Genomic DNA, 20,339 nt, shown 5'->3' on the forward strand with positions numbered 1-20,339 from the left:
TATTGAAACGTGAAAGGAGGTTAGCGTATCGAAGGAAGAGAATAAAACCGTGTATTCCATTGAAGAACGCGTTTTTCTGGTGCTAGAGTACCACAGGTTAGAAGAGAGTCCTACGGCAACAAGGCCAAGTTTTCAAGCACGATTTAATGTTCAAAAAGGACCCGATGCGAAAACCATTCATACGCTCTTCGCAAAATTTCAACGAACAGGCAGTGTAACTGATGGTATAGTGGGGCATGTTGGCCGCAAGCAAACCGCAGCTACGCCTGAAACTATCGCCACAGTTTCTGGAATTATTCAGCGAAATCCAATGTCATCCGTCCGTAGAATTACATCTGAGACTAGTTTGAAGCGTTCCAGCACGCAGAAAATACCGAGAAAGAGCCTACACATGTTTCCATTCAAAATTCAAACGCACCAGGCCATACCCGTACGAGCTGTGCAACAAAGGGTTGCCTTTGCTAATCAGATGCTCACAATAATTGATAGTGAAGGATTTGATGTTCGCTGCATCTGGTTTACATATGAAGCACACTTCCACCTGAATGGATACGTGAATAAGCAGAACTGGCGATTTTGGGGTTCCGAAAAGCCATATTGGTGTGAAGCGAAACCCCTGTATTCTGCTAAAGTTACTGTGTGGGCTGCAGTATGCAGCAGAGGCATTATTGACCCTTTTTTCATTCGAGAAACGGTCACTGGTGCACGTTACGTTGCAATTTTGGAACAATTTGTCGTCACACACCAAGCGTTAGAGGATCGCCCAGGTACTGAATGGTTTATGCAAGATGGAGCCCGACCACATCGGACCGAACAAGTGTTTCGCTTTCTTGAGGAATACTTCGGGAATCGAGTCATTGCTTTGGAATATCCCAAATTTACTGGTGCAGGCATGGATTGGCCTCCATATTCGCCGGATTTGACTCCCTGTGACTTTTTTTTGTGGGGCACAGTGAAAGACATGGTCTACCCGAAGCATCCCGCCACGCTGGACGAGCTTGAATCGGCGATCTCTGTGGCATGTGAATCCATTTCGGTTGAGACACTACGAAATGTGATGGCGAATTTCATTCTTCGTTTGCGCCACCTCTGTAGTGCCAATGGTGAACATTTTGAAAACATTGTGATGTGATTGTTTGCAAAGATTGTTTTCATACGATTATTTCTCTTATGTATGCTGATATGAGCTGTACAGCGTACAGCGCCATCTGTTAGCAGCTTTTGTAAGTATTATTTCAAACTGCTGTATAAACTTCTTACAGCTTTCACAATAAACATACCGTTTACTGCATTCCTCTATCGATCTTTGTTTTCGAGATATTTAATTTTGAAATCAGGGAGTCCTTTTCTGGACACTCCGCATTAAGTGCTAAAGAAACCACATGTATAGTCCCTTTTGTGGTCTGAGAAACTCTTACTATGAACCGCGAACTGTTCGTTCAGTTAACTTCGTGTTTTCTATAGATTACACACATTGACGGAGTAAAACAAAAACTATTTGATGTAACAAATAGAAGAACAATAAAAAGCGAAGCTATCGAGGACGAAATGCAAGAAATTTAAGAGAATCTACATCCAAGGGAAGAATGAAAATAAAAAGAGGACAATTGCGACGGTGATGATGGTGATTGGTGTAGACACTGGCACAATTGTACGTACGAGGTGCATTCAAGTTCTAAGGCCTCAGATTTTTTTTCTCCAGACTGGAAAGAGATAGAAACATGCGCATTGTTTTAAAATGAGGCCGCGTTCATTGTCAATACATCCCAGAGATGGCAGCACCGTACGGCAGATGGAATTTTACCGCCAGCGGCGAGAATGAGAACTGTTTTAAATACTTAAAATGGCGACCTTTTCGTTACTTGAACAGCGTGCAATCATTCGTTTTCTGAATTTGCGTGGTGTGAAACCAACTGAAATTAATTGACAGTTGAAGGAGACATGTGGTGATGTAGTTATGGATGTGTCGAAAGTGCGTTCGTGGGTGCGACAATTTAATTAAGGCAGAACATCGTGTGACAACAAACCGAAACAACCTCGGGCTCGCACAAGCCGGTCTGACGACATGATCGAGAAAGTGGAGAGATTTGTTTTGGGGGCTCGCTGAATGACTGTTGATCAGATTGCCTCCAGAGTTGGCATTTCTGTGGGTTCTGTGCACACAATCCTGCATGACGACCTGAAAATGCGATAAGTGTCATCCAGGTGGATACCACGAATGCTGACGGATGGCCACACGGCTGCCCGTGTGGCATGTTGCCGAGCAGTGTTGACGCGCAACGACGGCATGAATGGGATTTTCTTTTCGTCGGTTGTAACAGTGGATGAGACGTGGATGCCATTTTTCAATCCAGAAACAAAGCGCCAGTCAGCTCAATGGAAGCACACAGATTCACCACCGCCAAAAAAATTTCGGGTAACTGCCAGTGCTGAAAAAATGATGGTGCCCATGTTCTGGGACAGCAAGGGCGTAATCCTTACCCATTGCGTTCCAAAGGGCACTACGGTAACAGGTGCATCCTACGAAAATGTTTTGAAGAACAAATTTCTTCCTGCACTGCAACAAAAACGTCCGGGAAGGGCTGCGCGTGTGCTGTTTCACCACGACAACGCACCCGCACATCGAGCTAACGTTACGCAACAGTTTCTTCGTGACAACAACTTTGAAGTGATTCCTCATGCTCCCTACTCACCTGACCTGGCTCCTAGTGACTTTTGGCTTTTTCCAACAATGAAAGGCACTCTCTGTGGCCGCACATTCACCAGCCGTGCTGCTATTGCCTCGGCGATTTTCCAGTGGTCAAAACAGACTCCTAAAGAAGCCTTCGCCGCTGCCATGGAATCATGGCGTCAGTGTTGTGAAAAATGTGTACGTCTGCAGGGCGATTACGTTGAGAAGTATCGCCAGTTTCATCGATTTGGAGTGAGTAGTTAATTAGAAAAAAAATTCGGAGACCTTAGAACTTGAATGCACCTCGTAAGTAACAGATGCTTTTCCGACCTGTAGCATTTTCCCAAGGATCCCATTTGTAGTATTCCGTGACGGCTCCTTTTGAAAAATGGAAGCTATTTACATCAGATAATTGTTTTGCTGCTACAGAATGGTACGCAAAATCGTTTGAATAACTCGAGAGTTGTACTATAGGACATGAATAATGTTATTACTAGAAGCACTAATCGCATTTGCAGAAGTCAGATTTAATACAGTACTGGTGATGCATCATCGTAATAAGATTTTACATCAGAATAAGTACAAAAACGAATTATTTGAACTGCTTGTACACTGTAATTCATACACAGTTAAATATTTTCTTCTAGCTGAAACACGCAGTATTTTATTGAGTTACGTGCAATAGTGCCTCGCTTCCTTCCTCTATACTATCAGTCTATCGACGAAGTATTATTTAGAAATAAAGGTATTTTTTACTGTTTACTTTATGAAGTTTCCGGAACTTTCAGGAAAATGGTAGCATCTGTCGTGTAGGTTACTTATTGTCAGTCGCGCAGTCGTCCAACTTTGGTCTCATTTTTGTTTTTCGTCACTTTTGAAGTATGGCATGCCATGTCAAACTTCATTACAAAATTTTGCATTTCCCTATCTCTCTGGAGAAGCCGTTGAGGAAAATTAGCTGCTCTAACAACATTTGGAATTTGGAGCAGCTAATTACGCAGAAATCTATATCGCGATGTAACGTTGTAGAGAAAGAAATCGAGCTGTTATTTCATTTTTACAGAGTACCTGTGGAAATGATGTGAACGTAATTTTGGTTGAAATCCGCAGGTACCGCGAGAACGCCCAGCGGCTGTCTAGGATCTTCAACGATCGCCCGATGAAGCCGCTGGACGAGGCTGTCTACTGGACAGAGTACGTGATCAGGCACCAGGGGGCACCTCACCTCAGGTCCGCGGCGCTGGACCTCACCTGGTACCAGTACTTCCTGCTAGATGTCGTCGCCGTGCTGGTAGCCGCGGCCGCGGTGCTGCTCCTAGCGGCGGGGATCGCAATCAGGGCCGTGTTGCGGCTGTTCGCCGGCAAGACCGCAGCGCCGCCTCAAACCGCGAAGAAATCAAAGAAGACGCACAAGAAGGATTGAGGTTACTTAGTTTACAGTGTTTTTACATCTGACATCAGCTCTGTGAAAATTTCAAGCTGAGAAATACTCATTATTCATACTCATGTCCGCGTAAAATAAATCGCCCATCTTCTGCTTTCTTCATACGGTGATGAAATGTTGCATAAGACCTTACAAACGCTTCTCAAGTACACTGGCGAATTAATCACAATACAGGTAACAGAACTACTTCAGAGAGTAGTATGTCAGACGCACTGTGTCGTCTTTCAGCTGCGAATAGCTTTAACATATTGGTCGAGAAAACCTCCGCAAATGACGATACTACAGTGGAAACTCGATTAACCGTCATCTTCGGGACCGTGCTCGTGATGGTTGAGCGAATAGACGGATAACAGAAACACTGTATTCCTCCAAAACATAACCTCAATCAATTAATTTATGTATAGACACATATCACTCTCACAGTAATATAATAATATTTCGGAGCGAAAACAAATTAAACACGATTGTAATAACAAGTAAAACTATTTATTACATGATAAAAACATCCGTACACAGTAGGTATAAAAGTACCAAAATACGTAATGTACAGTACTGTACTGTACTATAAACTTACAGGTGAAATAGTTTATCTAGCTTGGAAATAGTCAGTCAATTTCTTCTGCCTTTTTGATGTTCGAGCTTTCACCGCGGCAATATTTCGTATTTTTCGGAGCAGTAGTGCCTGCGTTGCATTAGCCTCTTCTTGACTTTCAAACCATTCTATACACTTGGACAGCATTTTTTCGGCCTCTGAATGGCTAATAGTTTGTTTTTCTTCATGGTTTGAACACTCGTCTTCATCAGCCCCTTCTTCTTCTTCTTCTTCTTCTTCTTTGGTGGCACTTACGCTGGGAATAATTTCGTCATCACTCAAAATTTGAAAACCCCCGTCCACTCTGTCACACTCTAACCACTGTGACACTTGTTCTGACGTCAAATTTGTGCTGATTTGTAAATTATTGCACAAATTGACCATCTCGTCAACTGTCATACACTCAATGTAAACAACACGTTTACGTTTTTCAGACATTTTATCAAATCATTGTATCACACACACCTACACTAAATACGGTAGTGTAAAATATTATTCAACAAAGCTTATTCAGGTGGAAAACACGTAACACGGCACAGCCCGCTAGGTACACTGCGACAATTGCAGTCTTCTCGCAACAACTGGAAACCGATCCAGTGGTGATTGTTGACTCACAAGTGAGACAAAGATAAGAAAAGCGGGAGATGTGTTAACACGTTAACTGAAGGTCATATTTTATGTACCATTCTACGGCGGGCGGGTACATTCACTTCCCACTAAAATAGAGTAAATAAACAAAGCGAACGCGTCACTGCACCTTAGAGCATTCTGTTATTACAGTATTATTATACCGTTACAGCAGTGACGGTTAACAGAAACTGACGGTTTAAAGAGCGACGGTTAATCGAGTTTTTACTGTAATGTAAGAGATGACCTACACGTCAATTTTTATTACTGTAATAGTGACATGGCCTTAATAAAAGCAATAAAAATTATTATACAGTCTCATCCAAAAATCTAGGGATTCAGCTGCAAATATTGTACTCATATGGGGATAGGAGACTCACTTGTGAGTGTGATGTCTGTGTCATTTGGAAACAACAGTATGACATCCGAGTCAGCTTGGATAGGCTTTCTGAGAAAATGGGGTGGTGGATTGGCAGGGCTTGGGGGAGCAGGGGGTTAAGCCTTGTTCGACTTACGATCACGTCAAAAATTAAGTTACACATACTGGCTATTTGTGAATCCATTAACTATTCCGCAATTGAATACAGACGGGATTGAATTTACAGTGTGACACTCATGAAGAGTAGTACAACACCAGGAACCAGAACAGAGCTGCAAAAAAGTGCTACAATCCGTTCGCCATAAGACTAAGCCTGATGTCAAGATTGCACTGTGTATTCTCCCGTGTTTGTTGTAACTTCATTGGATTTCCGTTTCACGTGGGACTGCAACCAAGCTGTCTCGAGTACTTTCAAATGCGATATTAAGGGTGCGTTTTGTGCTGGGAGTTACGCGCACATCGACTTAGCGGTAATACCGGCGCATGTAACTTGGACAGCACTGGCCAGTCATCTGGTACAGCTGCAGTGACGCGGCCAGCTGCAGTTCACACGTAAAACGAGACGAGCAGAGGTGCAATACAGCTTCGAACGTCATTTAATTTTTAAGGAGAATGAAATAATACACTGCAAATCAATCGCAATACGTTCCTTAGACTACTAGACGAAAACCGCAACACGTTCTCGTTTTCAGCTAACGGGCTATTGTAATTAAAAACAAGAATGATGAAAGAATGAGATTTCCACTCTGCAGCGGAGTGTGCGTTGATATGAAACTTCTTGGCAGATTAAAACGGTGTGCCAGACCGAGACTCGAACTCGGGACCTTTGCCTTTCGCGGGCAAGTGCTCTACCAACTTTTTTTTCGTATTGTTGGTTATTGATCATTGTGTTCGGTCGTTGCGGACTTCGCAAGACATCCTGTTCAAGTTCGGTGGTTGATCCTTCCACTCAGTTTTTTACTACAGAGGCCAACCGGCTCTCTGACCAAACACGCTGAGCTACCGTGCCGGCAAAAACCAACTGAGCTACCCATGCACGACTCACGTCCCGTCCTCACATCTTTACTTCTGCCAGTACCTCGTCTCCTGCCTTCCAAACTTAACAGAAGCTCAGGAGAGGCAAAGGTCCCGAGTTCGAGTCTCGGTCCGGCACATAGTTTTAATCTGCCAGGAAGTTTCAAGAATGATGAAAATTTCTGACGTAACCACAGGGTAATTTTTCTACATATGCTGTGTGTAACGTAAGAGAGTACTGAAGGATTTCACCGTATAGTTAAATATTGAAGCTACCGAAGGTATTACTTACAGTCAGTCGCCTGGACATTTCGTAGCTCCTTCCGTATCCGAAACCGATAAATACATTTCAGTTCTGGAAGTGTCACCTGCTACGTTGATAACGAGTCTATCAACAACAGCATCGACGAAGCCAACAAGGCGCAGCATTTTCTCTCGTTTTATAACGAGCCGTTCTATAGCCCACCAGCGTTCGGCAGTGACGGCTGAAAAAGCCGCGTGAGTTTGTTCCAGTACGTCTGACAGCTTAACAGTCTTGTTACTTCCCGGGCCAAGTCCCGCTGCTTGGTTCCAGATCAGTAGCAAATGTAATAATGCAGAATTTATATGATGTGCTCGATGCTGTGAAAATGGTTGTTCTTTATGTTTCTACGATACTTATCTACCTCTGTGGTATGAAACGATGGACAGAATCCAAATAAAGAGAATTTGGTTTTTCATTTTTGCCTTAAAAATTAAATTGTTATGTTTTCTTAATTTAAACAACTTTTATGAACAGCCTTTCATAGCAAATCGATAATTAAGAATTTGTATTTGAAATGGAAACTGGAATTTGGGTCCAATACGTAATCAGAAACAAGAAGACGTGCATTATTCATAAAAATGATCATGAATTTTACAATTACCAGATGTAGGTATTTCAAATTGAACGAGGAAAAAGATGACGCACAGGAGACTTGAAGCAGCGTACCATGAAATGCTCTTGCTAATCGATCTATTTCGTTATCGATTCCGCTACAAAGCCGATTTGGTGTTGTGAGTCAACTGTACATAATACAGTCCCTCGGAGAACTACAAAGCCGATTATCTCTATAAATTTATGAAAAACATTAAGAACAACCTGTTTCTCGGTACTTTTTAACCGTCTTCCACTACGGGACAAGAAGAAGCCTTAGCCATTTTAACAGCGTGACAATCTGGGCAAAACGCTGCACAGGCTATCACGGTACACGATTTTTGAAATACAAACTACGTAGCTAAAGCGTGTTTAAGAAAAACGTTGATGGTTGTTAATACATTTGAATGCCTCAATGTTTCATTTAATTTAACTTAGTAATAAGATATCTAATACATAAGTAGGACCTACTTCTAAGAGCGTAACAACACCAGTGTACGTGTGCTACGGCTTCTGACAAATCATTGCGTTTGTGTTTGTTTACATCGGGTTTATTGTTATGATTGTAAGTAGGCTGTTTAGGTTTTTATGTTGGTAACGGCACGTAGCGCTCTGTATGAAAATCACTGGCTGTGCTGTGTGCAGTCTGAGGCTGGTCGGCATTGTTGCAGTAGTTGCTATTGTAGCGTTGGGCAGTTGGCTGTTAACAGCGCGTAGCGTTGCGCAGTTGGAGGTGAGCCGCCAGCAGTGGTGGATGTGGGGAGAGAGATGGCAGAGTTTTGAGAGTGGATGATCTGGACGTCTGTCCATCAGAGACAGTAAATTTGTAAGACTGGATGTCATGAACTGATATACATATTATGATTTTTGGACGCTATTAAGGTAAATACATTGTTTGTTCTTTATCAAAATCTTTCATTTGCTAACTATGCCTATCAGTAGTTAGTCCCTTCAGTAGTTAGAATCTTTTATTTAGCTGGTAGTAGTGGCTCTCGTTGTATTGCAGTAGTTCGAGTAACGAAAATTTTTGTGAGGTAAGTGATTCATGACAGGAATAGGTTATTGTTAGTAAGGGCCATTCTTTTGTAGGGATTTTTGAAAGTCAGATTGCGTTGCGCTAAAAATATTGTGTGTCAGTTTAGTGTTGATCAGAATAATTAAAGAGAGTAATGTCTGAGTACTTTCAGTTTTGCTCAGCTGTTTGAAAATCAAATAATGTAAGAGGTTTATCAGCACAGGCATTTATAATTTTTCTAAGGGGACGTTTCATGATGAATGGTTTATACAGGGTGAAAAGTATTTAAACCGACAAACTCTGGGAGGTTGTAGGGGACATCAAAACAAATATTTTTCCCTAATGTCATTTTTTCTTATGAGGAGTATTTAAATCGGTAGAGGAAGATTTATCTGGCGGCAAATTAATTAAACCAAAAAACACTTTTCCATTTCTTTATGAACAATAGACAACACATTAACACAACCCAATTTCAATATAGTAGATTTTCAAAAATGCCTCCATTGACATGTAAACAAAGGTTACACCGTCGGATCATGTTCTGTCTGACACGGGCAAAAACCGCAGGTGTATCCTGAATTGTTCCTGCTGCTGCTACTATCCAGGCAACCTGATCCTCTCCTGTTGCAACGGGAGTTGTGTAAACAGGGTTGCGCATCTTTCCCCAAACAAAAAGTCCGGAGGGGACATGTCTGGGGATTGAGCAGGCCATGGTACAGGGAACTGTCTGTCTAGGAATCGACGCACACGACGACTGAAATGTGCCGGTGCCCCGTCATGTTGGAACCACATGCGTTGTCTTGTAGGGAGCGGGACGTCTTCCAGAAATTCTGGCAATGCTCTGGCGAGAAAATTGTAATAGTGCTTGCCATTTAATGGCCTAGGTAGCAGATGCGGCCCAATTAAAGAGTCCCCAACAACTCCGACCCACACATTAACGAAGAACTGCAGTTGATGAGCGCTAGTAACTGTGGCATGCGGGTTATCCTCACTCCAAAGATGCGAATTGTGCGTGTTGAGGACTTCTTCACGCCCGAATGTTGCGTCCTCGGTAAACAACACAGAGGATGGATATGTAGAATGCATTTCACACTGTTCCAGGTACCACTGCGAAAACTGTGCTCTGGGTGGATAATCAACTGGTTCCAGGTTGTGGACACGCTGTAAGTGAAATGGACGTAACAATTGCTCTCGAAGGACTGTTCTTACATTTCTCTGATTCATCCCCATGTTACGTGCAATTGCACTAGTGCTGATTGAAGGATCCCGCTCCACATGCTGCAAAACAGCTTCCTCAAATTGCAGCATTCTTACTATGCGACGGCGTCTCTTCTCAGGTAATCTGCTAAATGGCTCGGTCTCAAGCAGACGTTGGTACACAGCAGCAAAGGTCGTATGATGTGGGATACAGTGATTAGGATATTGTTGTTGATAAACCCGCTGTACAGCTCGTCCGTTGTGGTACGCTACGTAGTACGCACCAACTGTATCTGTGTACTCACTCCAGGTGTATCGCCCCATTAGTAAACAGAGACAATGCACTACTACACTGGTGGACAGCAGTTGCCTGCAACTGAAGAGCGTAATACGCCCACTAACAACTGAAGAGCGTAATATGGCCTCCACTGGTTTAAATAATCCTCATAGGAAAAAATGAGATTAGGGAAAAATATTAGTGAACACAATTAATTACACAGACACAATTCACTTCTTTGTAGAAGCTTGTGCAAACCAAAGCTAAAGTAAATCGTTTGTGCAGAGAGTAACTCCTGCTGTGGCTGGCATCTCCAATAGTCTCTGCGGCTGCGGCTGTGGTAATATTGAAAATTAACTGGATAGGTAAGGTATCAGATGAAGAGCTATCAGAATGAATGTATGAAAAAAGATCTTTTGGACAATATACCAGGATGAGGGGTAGATAAATCCTACATCTGTTATGGCGTCCATTAATAGTTAATAAGCCACTGTGTGGAGATACACAGGAGCCAAATTGAAGGCACAGCTGAAGACTAGGACATGCTAGCACACACCTGAGCAGACGTTCTTACGCAGTCTATGGTCAAAAGATGGCAAATATAGAACTTACACACGGTACAAAGTAATACGTCTGAGAAGTAGAGTGTATTACACTTACAATACCATATTTTTCATTAGTCACCATCGTTTTCTCTAGCGATGAACGATAATCGGAGAAACTCCATTACTTATTTTACACATATGTTACTAGACAAACGCGACCGCTGCCAACTGATCTTCGGTACTGAAACATAACATAATACGTGGAAAGAGACATTGTGTCTCACCTGCATGGAATGTGTTGGCTTGTTGTATGTGTAAGCACAATTGTCTTTTGATATTGACAGCAAATGAAATAGTCAGACTGGTTGGTTTCTAGGACGTCTGTAAAAATGTTATCTATTGTTGCCTAAACGTCAACCATCATCGGTTTAAGAAAAGAATGCAGAAAGCTTTGTTATGCACTTCTTCAAATATGGGCATTAGACTTTCTTATGACTCGGGGCGGGCGGTGGAATCGATTACAATCAGTTGAATGTTTACTATTATATTTCTGGTGTGCTGGTGACTGTGGCCTGTGTAACACAAAGCATTGTACACACCACCCCCATACAGCAAAAATAGTAGATACATCGAGGTTATAGAGGACTTGTTCCTTATCTCGTGTGGCATACGACAGAGGCGTGGAAGGCGACTTGAACAGTATAACATGTGTCGAAACTAGAGTTGTAAAACTGCTTTAGACTACCATAAAGAAGCGTAGTCTACGGTAGTTTACCTAGTAGCTTTGTCCAATTAAGGTCATACAAGCATCACCTATACGCCGGTTATATTGGATAGCTGTTGGGCGTTATCTCGTAATAATCACTTTCTTTATGTAGCGATCAGTGTCTTACTAGACTCCTCTAAAAACCGGAAGTGGTGAACCGTCCAGAAACTGAATAACGATATATAAAGGAGGATTTTTTTTCTGCATAGTTGTGCTCCTGTCAGTTAGTTAAGAATAAACATTATTTACAGCCAAACTAAAATTATCGCTGTTTAATTCAGCTTTTTTCGAAAATTATTGACGTGTAACGTGAAGCAGAGTGCTAAGTTCCTATGGTAGCAAACTGCTGAGGTCATCGGTCCCTAGTCTTCCTCCCTAATTAATCCAACTGAAACTAACTTACGCTAAGGACAACTTACACACCCATGCCCGAGGGAGGACTCGAACCTCCGACGGGGGCAGCCGCACGAACCGTGGCAAGGCGCCCGAGACCGCGCGGCTAACACGCGTGGCGTGAAACAAAGTGATGTTGTTACAATAAAAATAACGAAAACAATACAGATTTATCATACACCAGTAGGAAACGCAATTTCTCCAATAAAAAGATAAAAGGAAAAATAAAATCACCGCAAAACTTACTACTTAAGGCCGGCCGCGGTGGTCTCGCGGTTAAGGCGTTCAGTCCGGAACCGCGCGACTGCTACGGTCGCAGGTTCGAATCCTGCCTCGGGCATGGATGTGTGTGATGTCCTTAGGTTTAAGTAGTTCTAAGTTCTATGGGACTGATGACCACAGAAGTTAAGACCCATAGTGCTCAGAGCCATTTGAACCATTTTTACTACTTAAGAATAAACATTTACAGCAAAACTAAAGTTATCGGTGTTTAGTTCAGTTTTTTTCGAAAATTGTTGATGGGTAAGGTGAAACAGAGCGATGTTTTTGTAGTAAAAATAAAGAAAACAATAGCGATTTTTCATACAGCAGTAGAAAATGCTCTTACCTCAACAAAAAGGTAAAAGGAAAAATAAAAACACCGCAAAACAAACATACATCAAACATCACTTGAATACTTCGTCGAACGATGGTAAAACATGCTGTTAGGTAACAAACAACATTCGCATTTAACCAATAACGGCAAAAGCTGTTCGGTTTAATCACGACGAAGAACGTTCCTGTAGTAGTTCCAAGTACTGTTGATGCGACTACGAGTTACGCGTACGAATACTACTTTGGTTCCTTAAAAGCGCAGGAGTTGCGCGATCAGCTTATTGTTATTATTTATAAAACGCAATTCATATTCTGTAAGGATTAAAATGGACCAAAAGTCAATGCTGTCCAGTTTTAATTACACAAAATGGCTCTGAGCACTATGGGACTTAACATCTGTGGTCATCAGTCCCCTAGAACTTAGAACTACTTAAACCTAACTAACCTAAGGACATCACACACATCAATGCCCGAGGCAGGATTCGAACGTGCGACCGTAGCAGTCGCGCGGTTCCGGACTCAGCGCCTAGGACCGCTAGACCACCGCGGCTGGCTTTAATTACGCAAAAAAAAAAAAAAAACTGAGTCGAAAGGTCAACATACGAACTTGAACGGATGTCTTGTGACGTCCGTCCAGACCAAACGCAACGAACTATATCGAACAAAATGAAAGAAAAAAGAAGGACCTGGGTTCGATTCCCTGGTGGGTCGGAGATTTCCTCCGGTCACGGACTGGGTGTTGTGTTGTCATAATCATCATCGTTTCATACCCAACGACGCGCAAGTCGCCGAAGTGGCGCCAGAGGCTTCGTCTACTCTGTGACGGTCTTGGCTGCAGATTTCTAGACTTGTGCTATTGGGTGGGGAATTGTAGGACGCCCCTAGATAGGTCAGGGGTGCACTACACACAAAGGAAGCGGCTACTCGGGTAGCAGAGTACTTGCGGCGTGCACATGGGTTTTTTTTTACGCTGGGCAGTAGGGCGAGGTGTCCTGATGAACGCTCTCCAGTCGACGTGCAGGCAGGGAAATCAGGACGCACTCGGTGTAAAGACACTTCAGCTATCAAGATATTAGCAGTAAATTTTCAGAGTGTTCGGAATAAAGTTCCTGGCTGAACCCTGGGATAAGTTCTGAAATATTTAGTGAGGGCTAGAACGGGTATCGGAAAGACAGATTAGACACCGTAGGAGGCCGTGTCTTCATTGCAATTGACAAAAATATTGTGACTACTGAGGTCGAAGTAGAGTGTGAAGGTATAGATAAATGTAAATTAATGCAGATGAATAGGAAAAAGAATCCCGTCATGTTTGAAAACTCCATTAGTAGTGTAGCGCTTGACACAGTCACGTCGATTAAATATTTGGGCGTAACATTGCAGAGCGATATGAAGTGGGACAAGCATGTAATGGCAGTTGTGGGGAAGGCGGATAGTCGTCTTCGGTTCATTGGTAGAATTTCGGAAAGATGTGGTTCACCTGTAAAGCAGACCGCTTGTAAAACACTAATACGACCTATTCTTGGGTACTGCTCGAGCGTTTGGGATCCCTATCAAGGTCGAATTGAGGGAGGACACAGAAGCAATTCAGAGGCGGACTGCTAGATTTGTTACTGGTAGGTTTGATCATCAAGCGAGTGTTACGGAAATGCTTCAGGAACTCAGGTGGGAGTCTCTGGAGGAAAGGGGGCGTTCTTTTCGTGAATCGCTACTGAGGAAATTTAGAGAACCAGCGATTGAGGCTGACTGCAGTACAATTTTACTGCCGCCAACATACATTTCGCGGAAAGACCACAATGATAAGATAAGAGGGATTAGGGCTCGTACAGAGGCATATACGCAGTCATTTTTCCCTCGTTCTGTTTGGGAGTGTAACAGGGAGAGAAGATGCTAGTTGTGGTACGAGGTACCCTCCGCCATGCACCGTATGGTGGATTGCGGAGTATGTATGTACACGTAGGTGTAGACTTGCACCCGGCGAACGGTCTAGTCGACGGGAGGCCCTAGTCACACGACATTTTATTTACCGTCACAATTATGGCCCAAATTTTCCCGCAGGGTTAATTGCTGAGGCTGATATCTTGCTGGTGTGCTTTCTTTCTCCTTACAACATAAGGTCAAGTTAGTGGCGTTTCCTTGTTAATATATAAAGTTCTTGATAGACGACCAATGTCCGGAAATGTGCTGTTTGGATGTGAGTTGAGGGATGGGATTACTTTTAAACTTCCCGCTTTGCGGTATGTGCACAAACTGAGAAGTACCTGTTGTAATTATGACGTCACATGACATATTCGTCCGGCTACGAGAAGAGGCTGGCGCGTTAGTAGCGAGCAGCAGAGCTGACACGCATCACTCCCGACGCCCCGTCCCGCCACGTGGAGGGCACCCCGACGCCGAGTGCTCCAGACACTGTCCACGCCACAGTCCTCTGTATCCGCCGTGTGCGTGCCGTGATGCGGCAGATTTGAAACAGATACCATCTTCAAACTTGTTTCTCTTACCAATGTACATTTGTAAGGTGGGCATGTCAGTTTGGTTTTTGTAAGATATCGATGTGCAGGTCAGAGAGAGAGAGAGCGAGTCAAGTTACTGTTAAACAACATTTCGTCTTGTGGAAGCATAGTCTTTGCCTCTGAGCAGACCGATACATTCTTAGTTGACGTGTGGCAGGCGATGGACGCATTTAGTAGTGCTGTACTGACCTGTGACTGTATTTCTTAGATGAAGAAAGATTGATTGTAAAGGGCAGCAAGGACGAATATAATGTTTGTACTGAAAGACGAAAAGAACATTAATTTTGAATAACGTTATTTTATTTAAAGAAAAGAGGTTTGAGGTAAGATTGTAGCACTGCACAGCTAATTTGTTGTAATGTTTATTGTCAGGTAGTTGACTTTGTTCGCTTGGGACCACCGCACTTCCCTCACTCATGCAGTAACATATCAACTGATTAAGCTTTTCGGTTTTTAGAGAAATTCTCTGTTAACGTTGCACCCTTTTTAAATCATTGTTGATTTTGCTAAACATAGTATTATTCAGCCCAGTGTTAGGTGTAAAGATTACGTGAAGATTTACTCTGTCTTTTTGAATACATATTTCATTCTAAAATCTGTGACTTGGAAAATCATTACATAGGAGCAGTTAATCTCCCCATCCCACGATTTAAAGAAGGTTTATCGTTAAGCATTACCACATTGCACCATGTGGTATGCGAAAGTTTGAATATCATTTCGAAATTTTATTTAAAAATCGAAACCTTGCTTCGCCGTTGCCTACTTGCTGTTTGCTATTGTGCTTTCGAGAAACCTGCAACAATGTTGTCAGCATGCGAGGTAAGTGGAAATTTTGATTAGGACCAGGTAATTGTTTTACTTCAATTGCGCATTTAATATAAAGGCAAGTTTTATTTAGACCAATTACAGTTCAGTTCAAATTAGTTTCTCTTTACTCAAAGGTAGCGTACGCCTTTAAGTTGGATAGCAGTTTGTGGGTACAATGTTTTGGTAATACGCGTACTTTTTATAGAGTGGGAGGTAAACTGCGCTAAGTTTCATAAAAAAAATGTAGTGGGGAACTCACACTGACATGACTTTCTTACCAAAAGCTTATCTACTAAGTGCCCTCGACATCTACGTCTTTATGGTTACTCCGTACATCACACTCAACTGCCTCGAAGGGGGTTCATGGAAACAAACTCACAATTATTTTCTGTCGTTCCAGTCTCGAAAAGCACGCGCATATACGGACTCCTATATCTTTCCGTGCTAGTTATCATTTCTTGTATTTTATTATGGTCATCGTTTCTCCCTTCGTAGGTCGGTGTCAACAAAATATTTTCGTAGTCGGAGAAGAAATTTCGTGGTTGAAATTTCATGAAAAGGTCCCGCCGCAACGAAAAACGCCTTTGTTCTAACGATGTCCACCCGAAACCCTGTATCATTTCAGTGACACTGTCTCCTCTATTGCACGGTAATACAAAACGTGCTGCCCTTCACTGGACTTTCTCGAAGTACTTCGTTGATCCCACACCGCAGTATTCTAAAAGAGGACGGACAAGCGTAATGTAAGCAGTGTCTTTACCAGATCTGTTGCATCTACTAACTGTTCAGCCAATAAAACGCAGTCCTTGGTTAGCTTCCCCACAACATGTGTTCTTTCCAACTTAAGTTGTTCGCAATTGTAATTCCTACGTACTAACGGCCTTTACATTAGACTGATTTATCGTGTAACCGAAGTTTAATGGATTCCTTTTAGCACTCATGTGCATGACCTCACATTTTCCGTTATTTGCTAGTCAGTTCCCAATTTTTGCACCATACAGATATCTTTTATAAATCGTTTTGCCATTTGTTTTAATCTTGTGATAACTTTACTAGACGATAAACGACAGCATCATCTGCAAATAAGCTAAGGCGGTTGCTCAGATTGTCTCCTAAATCGTTTATGTAGATAAGGAGCAACAGAGGGCCTGTAACACTCTACCTGGGAGAACGTCACAAATCATTTCAGTTTTACTCGATCACTTTCCGTCGATTACTACCAAGTGTGACCTCTCTGACAGGAAACCACGAATCCAGTGACATAACGATATTCCATAAACACGCAATTTCATTACAAGCCGCTTGTGAGGTACAACATCAAAAGATTTCTGGAAATCTAGACATACGGCATCAATCTGACATTTCTTCTCAGTACCACTCATCACTCAGTGTCAGTAAAGAGCTAGCTGTGTTTCGCTACAAGGATGTTTTCTTTGTGTCAATAGAAGCTTCTCTTCGAGATAATTTGTAATGTTCGAACACAATATATGTCCCAAAATTCTCTTGCATATCGACGTTAATGGTATGGGCCTGCCTGTCTTGAATAATGGTGTGACCTGCACAACTTTCCAGCCTTTGAGTAGACATCTTTCGTGGAGCGAACAGTTGTATATGATTGTTAAGTATGGAGCTATTGCATCAGCATACTCTGAAAGGAACCTCATTGGCATACAGTCTGGACCGGAGGATTTGCTTTTATTAAGTGATTTAAGTTGTTTCATTAGTCCGAGGATATTTACTTCTAAGTTACTCATGTTGGTAACTGCTCTTGATTAGAATTCTGGAATATTTACTTCGTCTTCTTTCAAATTCAAATGGCTCCAAGCACTGTGGGACTTAACATCTGAGGTCATCAGTCCCCCAGACTTAGAACTACTTAAACCTAACCAACCTAAGGACATCACACACATCCATGCCCGAGGCAGGATTCGAACCTGCGACCGTAGCAGCAGCGCAGTTCCAGACTGAAGCGCCTAGAACCGTTCGGTCACAACGGCCGGCCTCGTCTTCTTTGGTGAACGAGTTCAGGAAGGCTGTGTTTAGTAACTCTGCTTTAGTAGCATTGCCATCGATAGTAATTCCATTGGTATCGCGCATGGGTTTTGTGTTGCCGCTAACATACTTTATATACAAAGAGAATCTCTTTGGATTTGCTACCAGGTTTCGAGACAACGTTTCGCTCCGTCGTTTGTTAATTTATTTAGTATAAATCTCTCAGCTGCTGTCGATACTATTATTTTTTTGAAGCAAGCCACATCTGGTCTACGCTTACATTGTTGATTTGGGAGGTGTGGAGATTGTCTCTCAAGGAGGCATCAAGCGAATTTTTGTCTGCTTTTCTGCATAGATTTGTTTTTGGTGGATTTGGAAGTTACGGTATTCAGTCTCGTTGCTACAACCCTGTGTCCACTAATGTAGGGATGTGTTCACCAAACAACGCTCTTTATTAGCTCAGGATTACTTCTTACTAATAGGCTACAGCCTCTAGAAGCAGGTAATAGAAATTGTAAACCTCCCTGTATGTGTAGAGGGTGTACCGTTTTATCTTGAGCACGCCAATCAACTTTTTGTACAGAAGCAAAATAAAAAAAAGCAACAGATCAAGCAAATGTTGTCAAACTACCAGGGATGGAGTAACCTACATGACTGCCGTTGTTGCTGCTATCTTCCTTACGAAGATATGAACACCAGTACATCTTTTGTAATATTAGCCTGTACTTTTTTACGGTAATGCGCGTCCTCTCCTAGGTCCTGTTCAAAATCAAATCGCAGTGTATCATTCATGTAAACATGGCGTTATTAAAAACGTTACGCAAAACTGTCTTTCACTCTCCTGTACTGCTACCGCACAGTTCCAGGTATCCGGGGTATGTTAAGTCGTCGACTTCGTGGAGTTGAAAGTAAACAAATGGAAACACAAGGAAAATCACATCGATCATTCCGTGATTCGTTCTCATAGTAACGTTTGTGTAAGTACGACGTAGAAATGAAGAAAGGAAGGAGATTAGCGTATAACGATCTTAGGTCACTGGAAACGGGCCGGCCGCTGTGACCGAGCGGTTCTAGGCGCTTCAGTCCGGAACCGCGCTGCTGCTACGGTCGCAGGTTTGACTCCTGTCTCGGGCATGGATGTGTGTGATGTCCTTAGGTTAGTTAGGTTTAAGTCGTTCTAAGTCCAGGGGACTGATGACCTCAGATGTTAAGTTCCATAGTGCCCAGAGCCATTTGAACAATTTTTCACTGGAGACGGAACACGAGCTCGGAATTTTTCAAGGACAAAGAAGGAACTCGGTCATGTCATTGCAATGAACCATCCTGGTATTTGCCTGGAACAGTTTAAGGAAATCATGGAAAAACTAAATCTACATGGCTAGACGCGGATTAGAGCATCGTCCTGCCAAATGCGAAACGAAGTCAAGGCAAAAATGATACTCATCTAAGGAGGTTGTAACACAGCAGAACAGTTGCCGTAATAATGGTTTCTTATTTACGACGCGGGTGCATGTAAAACAGCGCAGCGGTACTTTTAAATGATATGTTGTGTCCAAAACGTCTGAAGCTTCCCTCGGTACAAGTTGTATGGCGATTGCGTTGTCTCTGGTTGAAACAGTCGGTTTCGTGGAACGCTAAAACAAGACGTGGAAACGCCGCTGGGTTGATCGCTTCATGTCGGGACGTCGCTGAATGTTGAGTTGCTCTGCCTGAGTAGCGACACGATAACCTTGAACCACCGCAGAAGAGAAGTAATGGCGACGCTGTTTTTAGTGGAGGATCTACATCTACATCTACATACATACTCCGCAACCCACCATACGGTGCGTGGCGGAGGGTACCTCGTACCAAAACTAGCATCTTCTCTCCCTGTTCCACTCCCAAACTGAACGAGGGAAAAATGGCTGCCTATATCCCTCTGTACGAGCCCTAATCTCTCTTATCTTATCTTTGTGGTCTTTCCGCGAAATATAAGTTAGCGGCAGTAAAATTGTACTGCAGCCAGCTTCAAATACTGGTTCTCTAAATTTCCTCAGTAGCGATTCACGAAAAGAACGCCCCCTTTCCTCCAGAGACTCCCACCTGAGTTCCTGAAGCATTTCCGTAACACTCGCTTGATGATCAAACCTACCAGTAACAAATCTAGCAGTCCGCCTCTGAATTGCTTCTGTGTCCTCCCTCAATTCGACCTTGATAGGGATCCCAAACGCTCGAGCAGTACCCAAGAATAGGTCGTATTAGTGTTTTACAAGCGGTCTGCTTTACAGGTGAACCACATCTTCCCGAAATTCTACCAATGAACCGAAGACGACTATCCGCCTTCCCCACAACTGCCATTACATGCTTGTCCCACTTCATATCGCTCTGCAATGTTACGCCCAAATATTTAATCGACGTGACTGTGTCAAGCGCTACACTACTAATGGAGTTTTCAAACATGACGGGATTCTTTTTCCTATTCATCTGTATTAATTTACATCGATCTATATTTAGAGTTAGCTGCCATTCTTTACACCAATCACAAATTCTGTCCAAGTCATCTTGTATCCTCCAGTCACTCAACGACGACACCTTCCCGTACACCACAGCATCATCAGCAAACAGCCGCACATTGCTATCCA

General features: G+C 42.8%; 2 protein-coding genes across 11 annotated transcripts in view; both read left to right on the forward strand.

Annotated features, from left to right (window-relative positions):
• The window catches only part of LOC126419835 (UDP-glycosyltransferase UGT5-like), a 640,482-nt gene extending 636,183 nt beyond the window's left edge, over positions 1 to 4,299 (forward strand). For 3 of the 9 annotated variants that reach the window (XM_050087081.1, XM_050087083.1, XM_050087082.1), the window contains exon 6: positions 3,782 to 4,295. In XM_050087081.1, coding sequence (XP_049943038.1) covers positions 3,782 to 4,094 — 313 coding nt within the window. In that variant the 3' untranslated portion in view covers positions 4,095 to 4,295. Of the gene's footprint in view, positions 1 to 3,781 lie in introns of all 9 variants that reach the window. The other 6 variants (XM_050087079.1, XM_050087080.1, XM_050087084.1 and 3 more) reach the window with 5 other exon arrangements.
• The window catches only part of LOC126419840 (UDP-glycosyltransferase UGT5-like), a 279,967-nt gene that overhangs the window by 165,965 nt on the left and 93,663 nt on the right, over positions 1 to 20,339 (forward strand). The window lies entirely within an intron of this gene.

This window comes from Schistocerca serialis, chromosome 9 (genome assembly GCF_023864345.2).
Source record: "Schistocerca serialis cubense isolate TAMUIC-IGC-003099 chromosome 9, iqSchSeri2.2, whole genome shotgun sequence".
Classification (NCBI taxonomy): Eukaryota; Metazoa; Arthropoda; class Insecta; order Orthoptera; family Acrididae; genus Schistocerca; species Schistocerca serialis.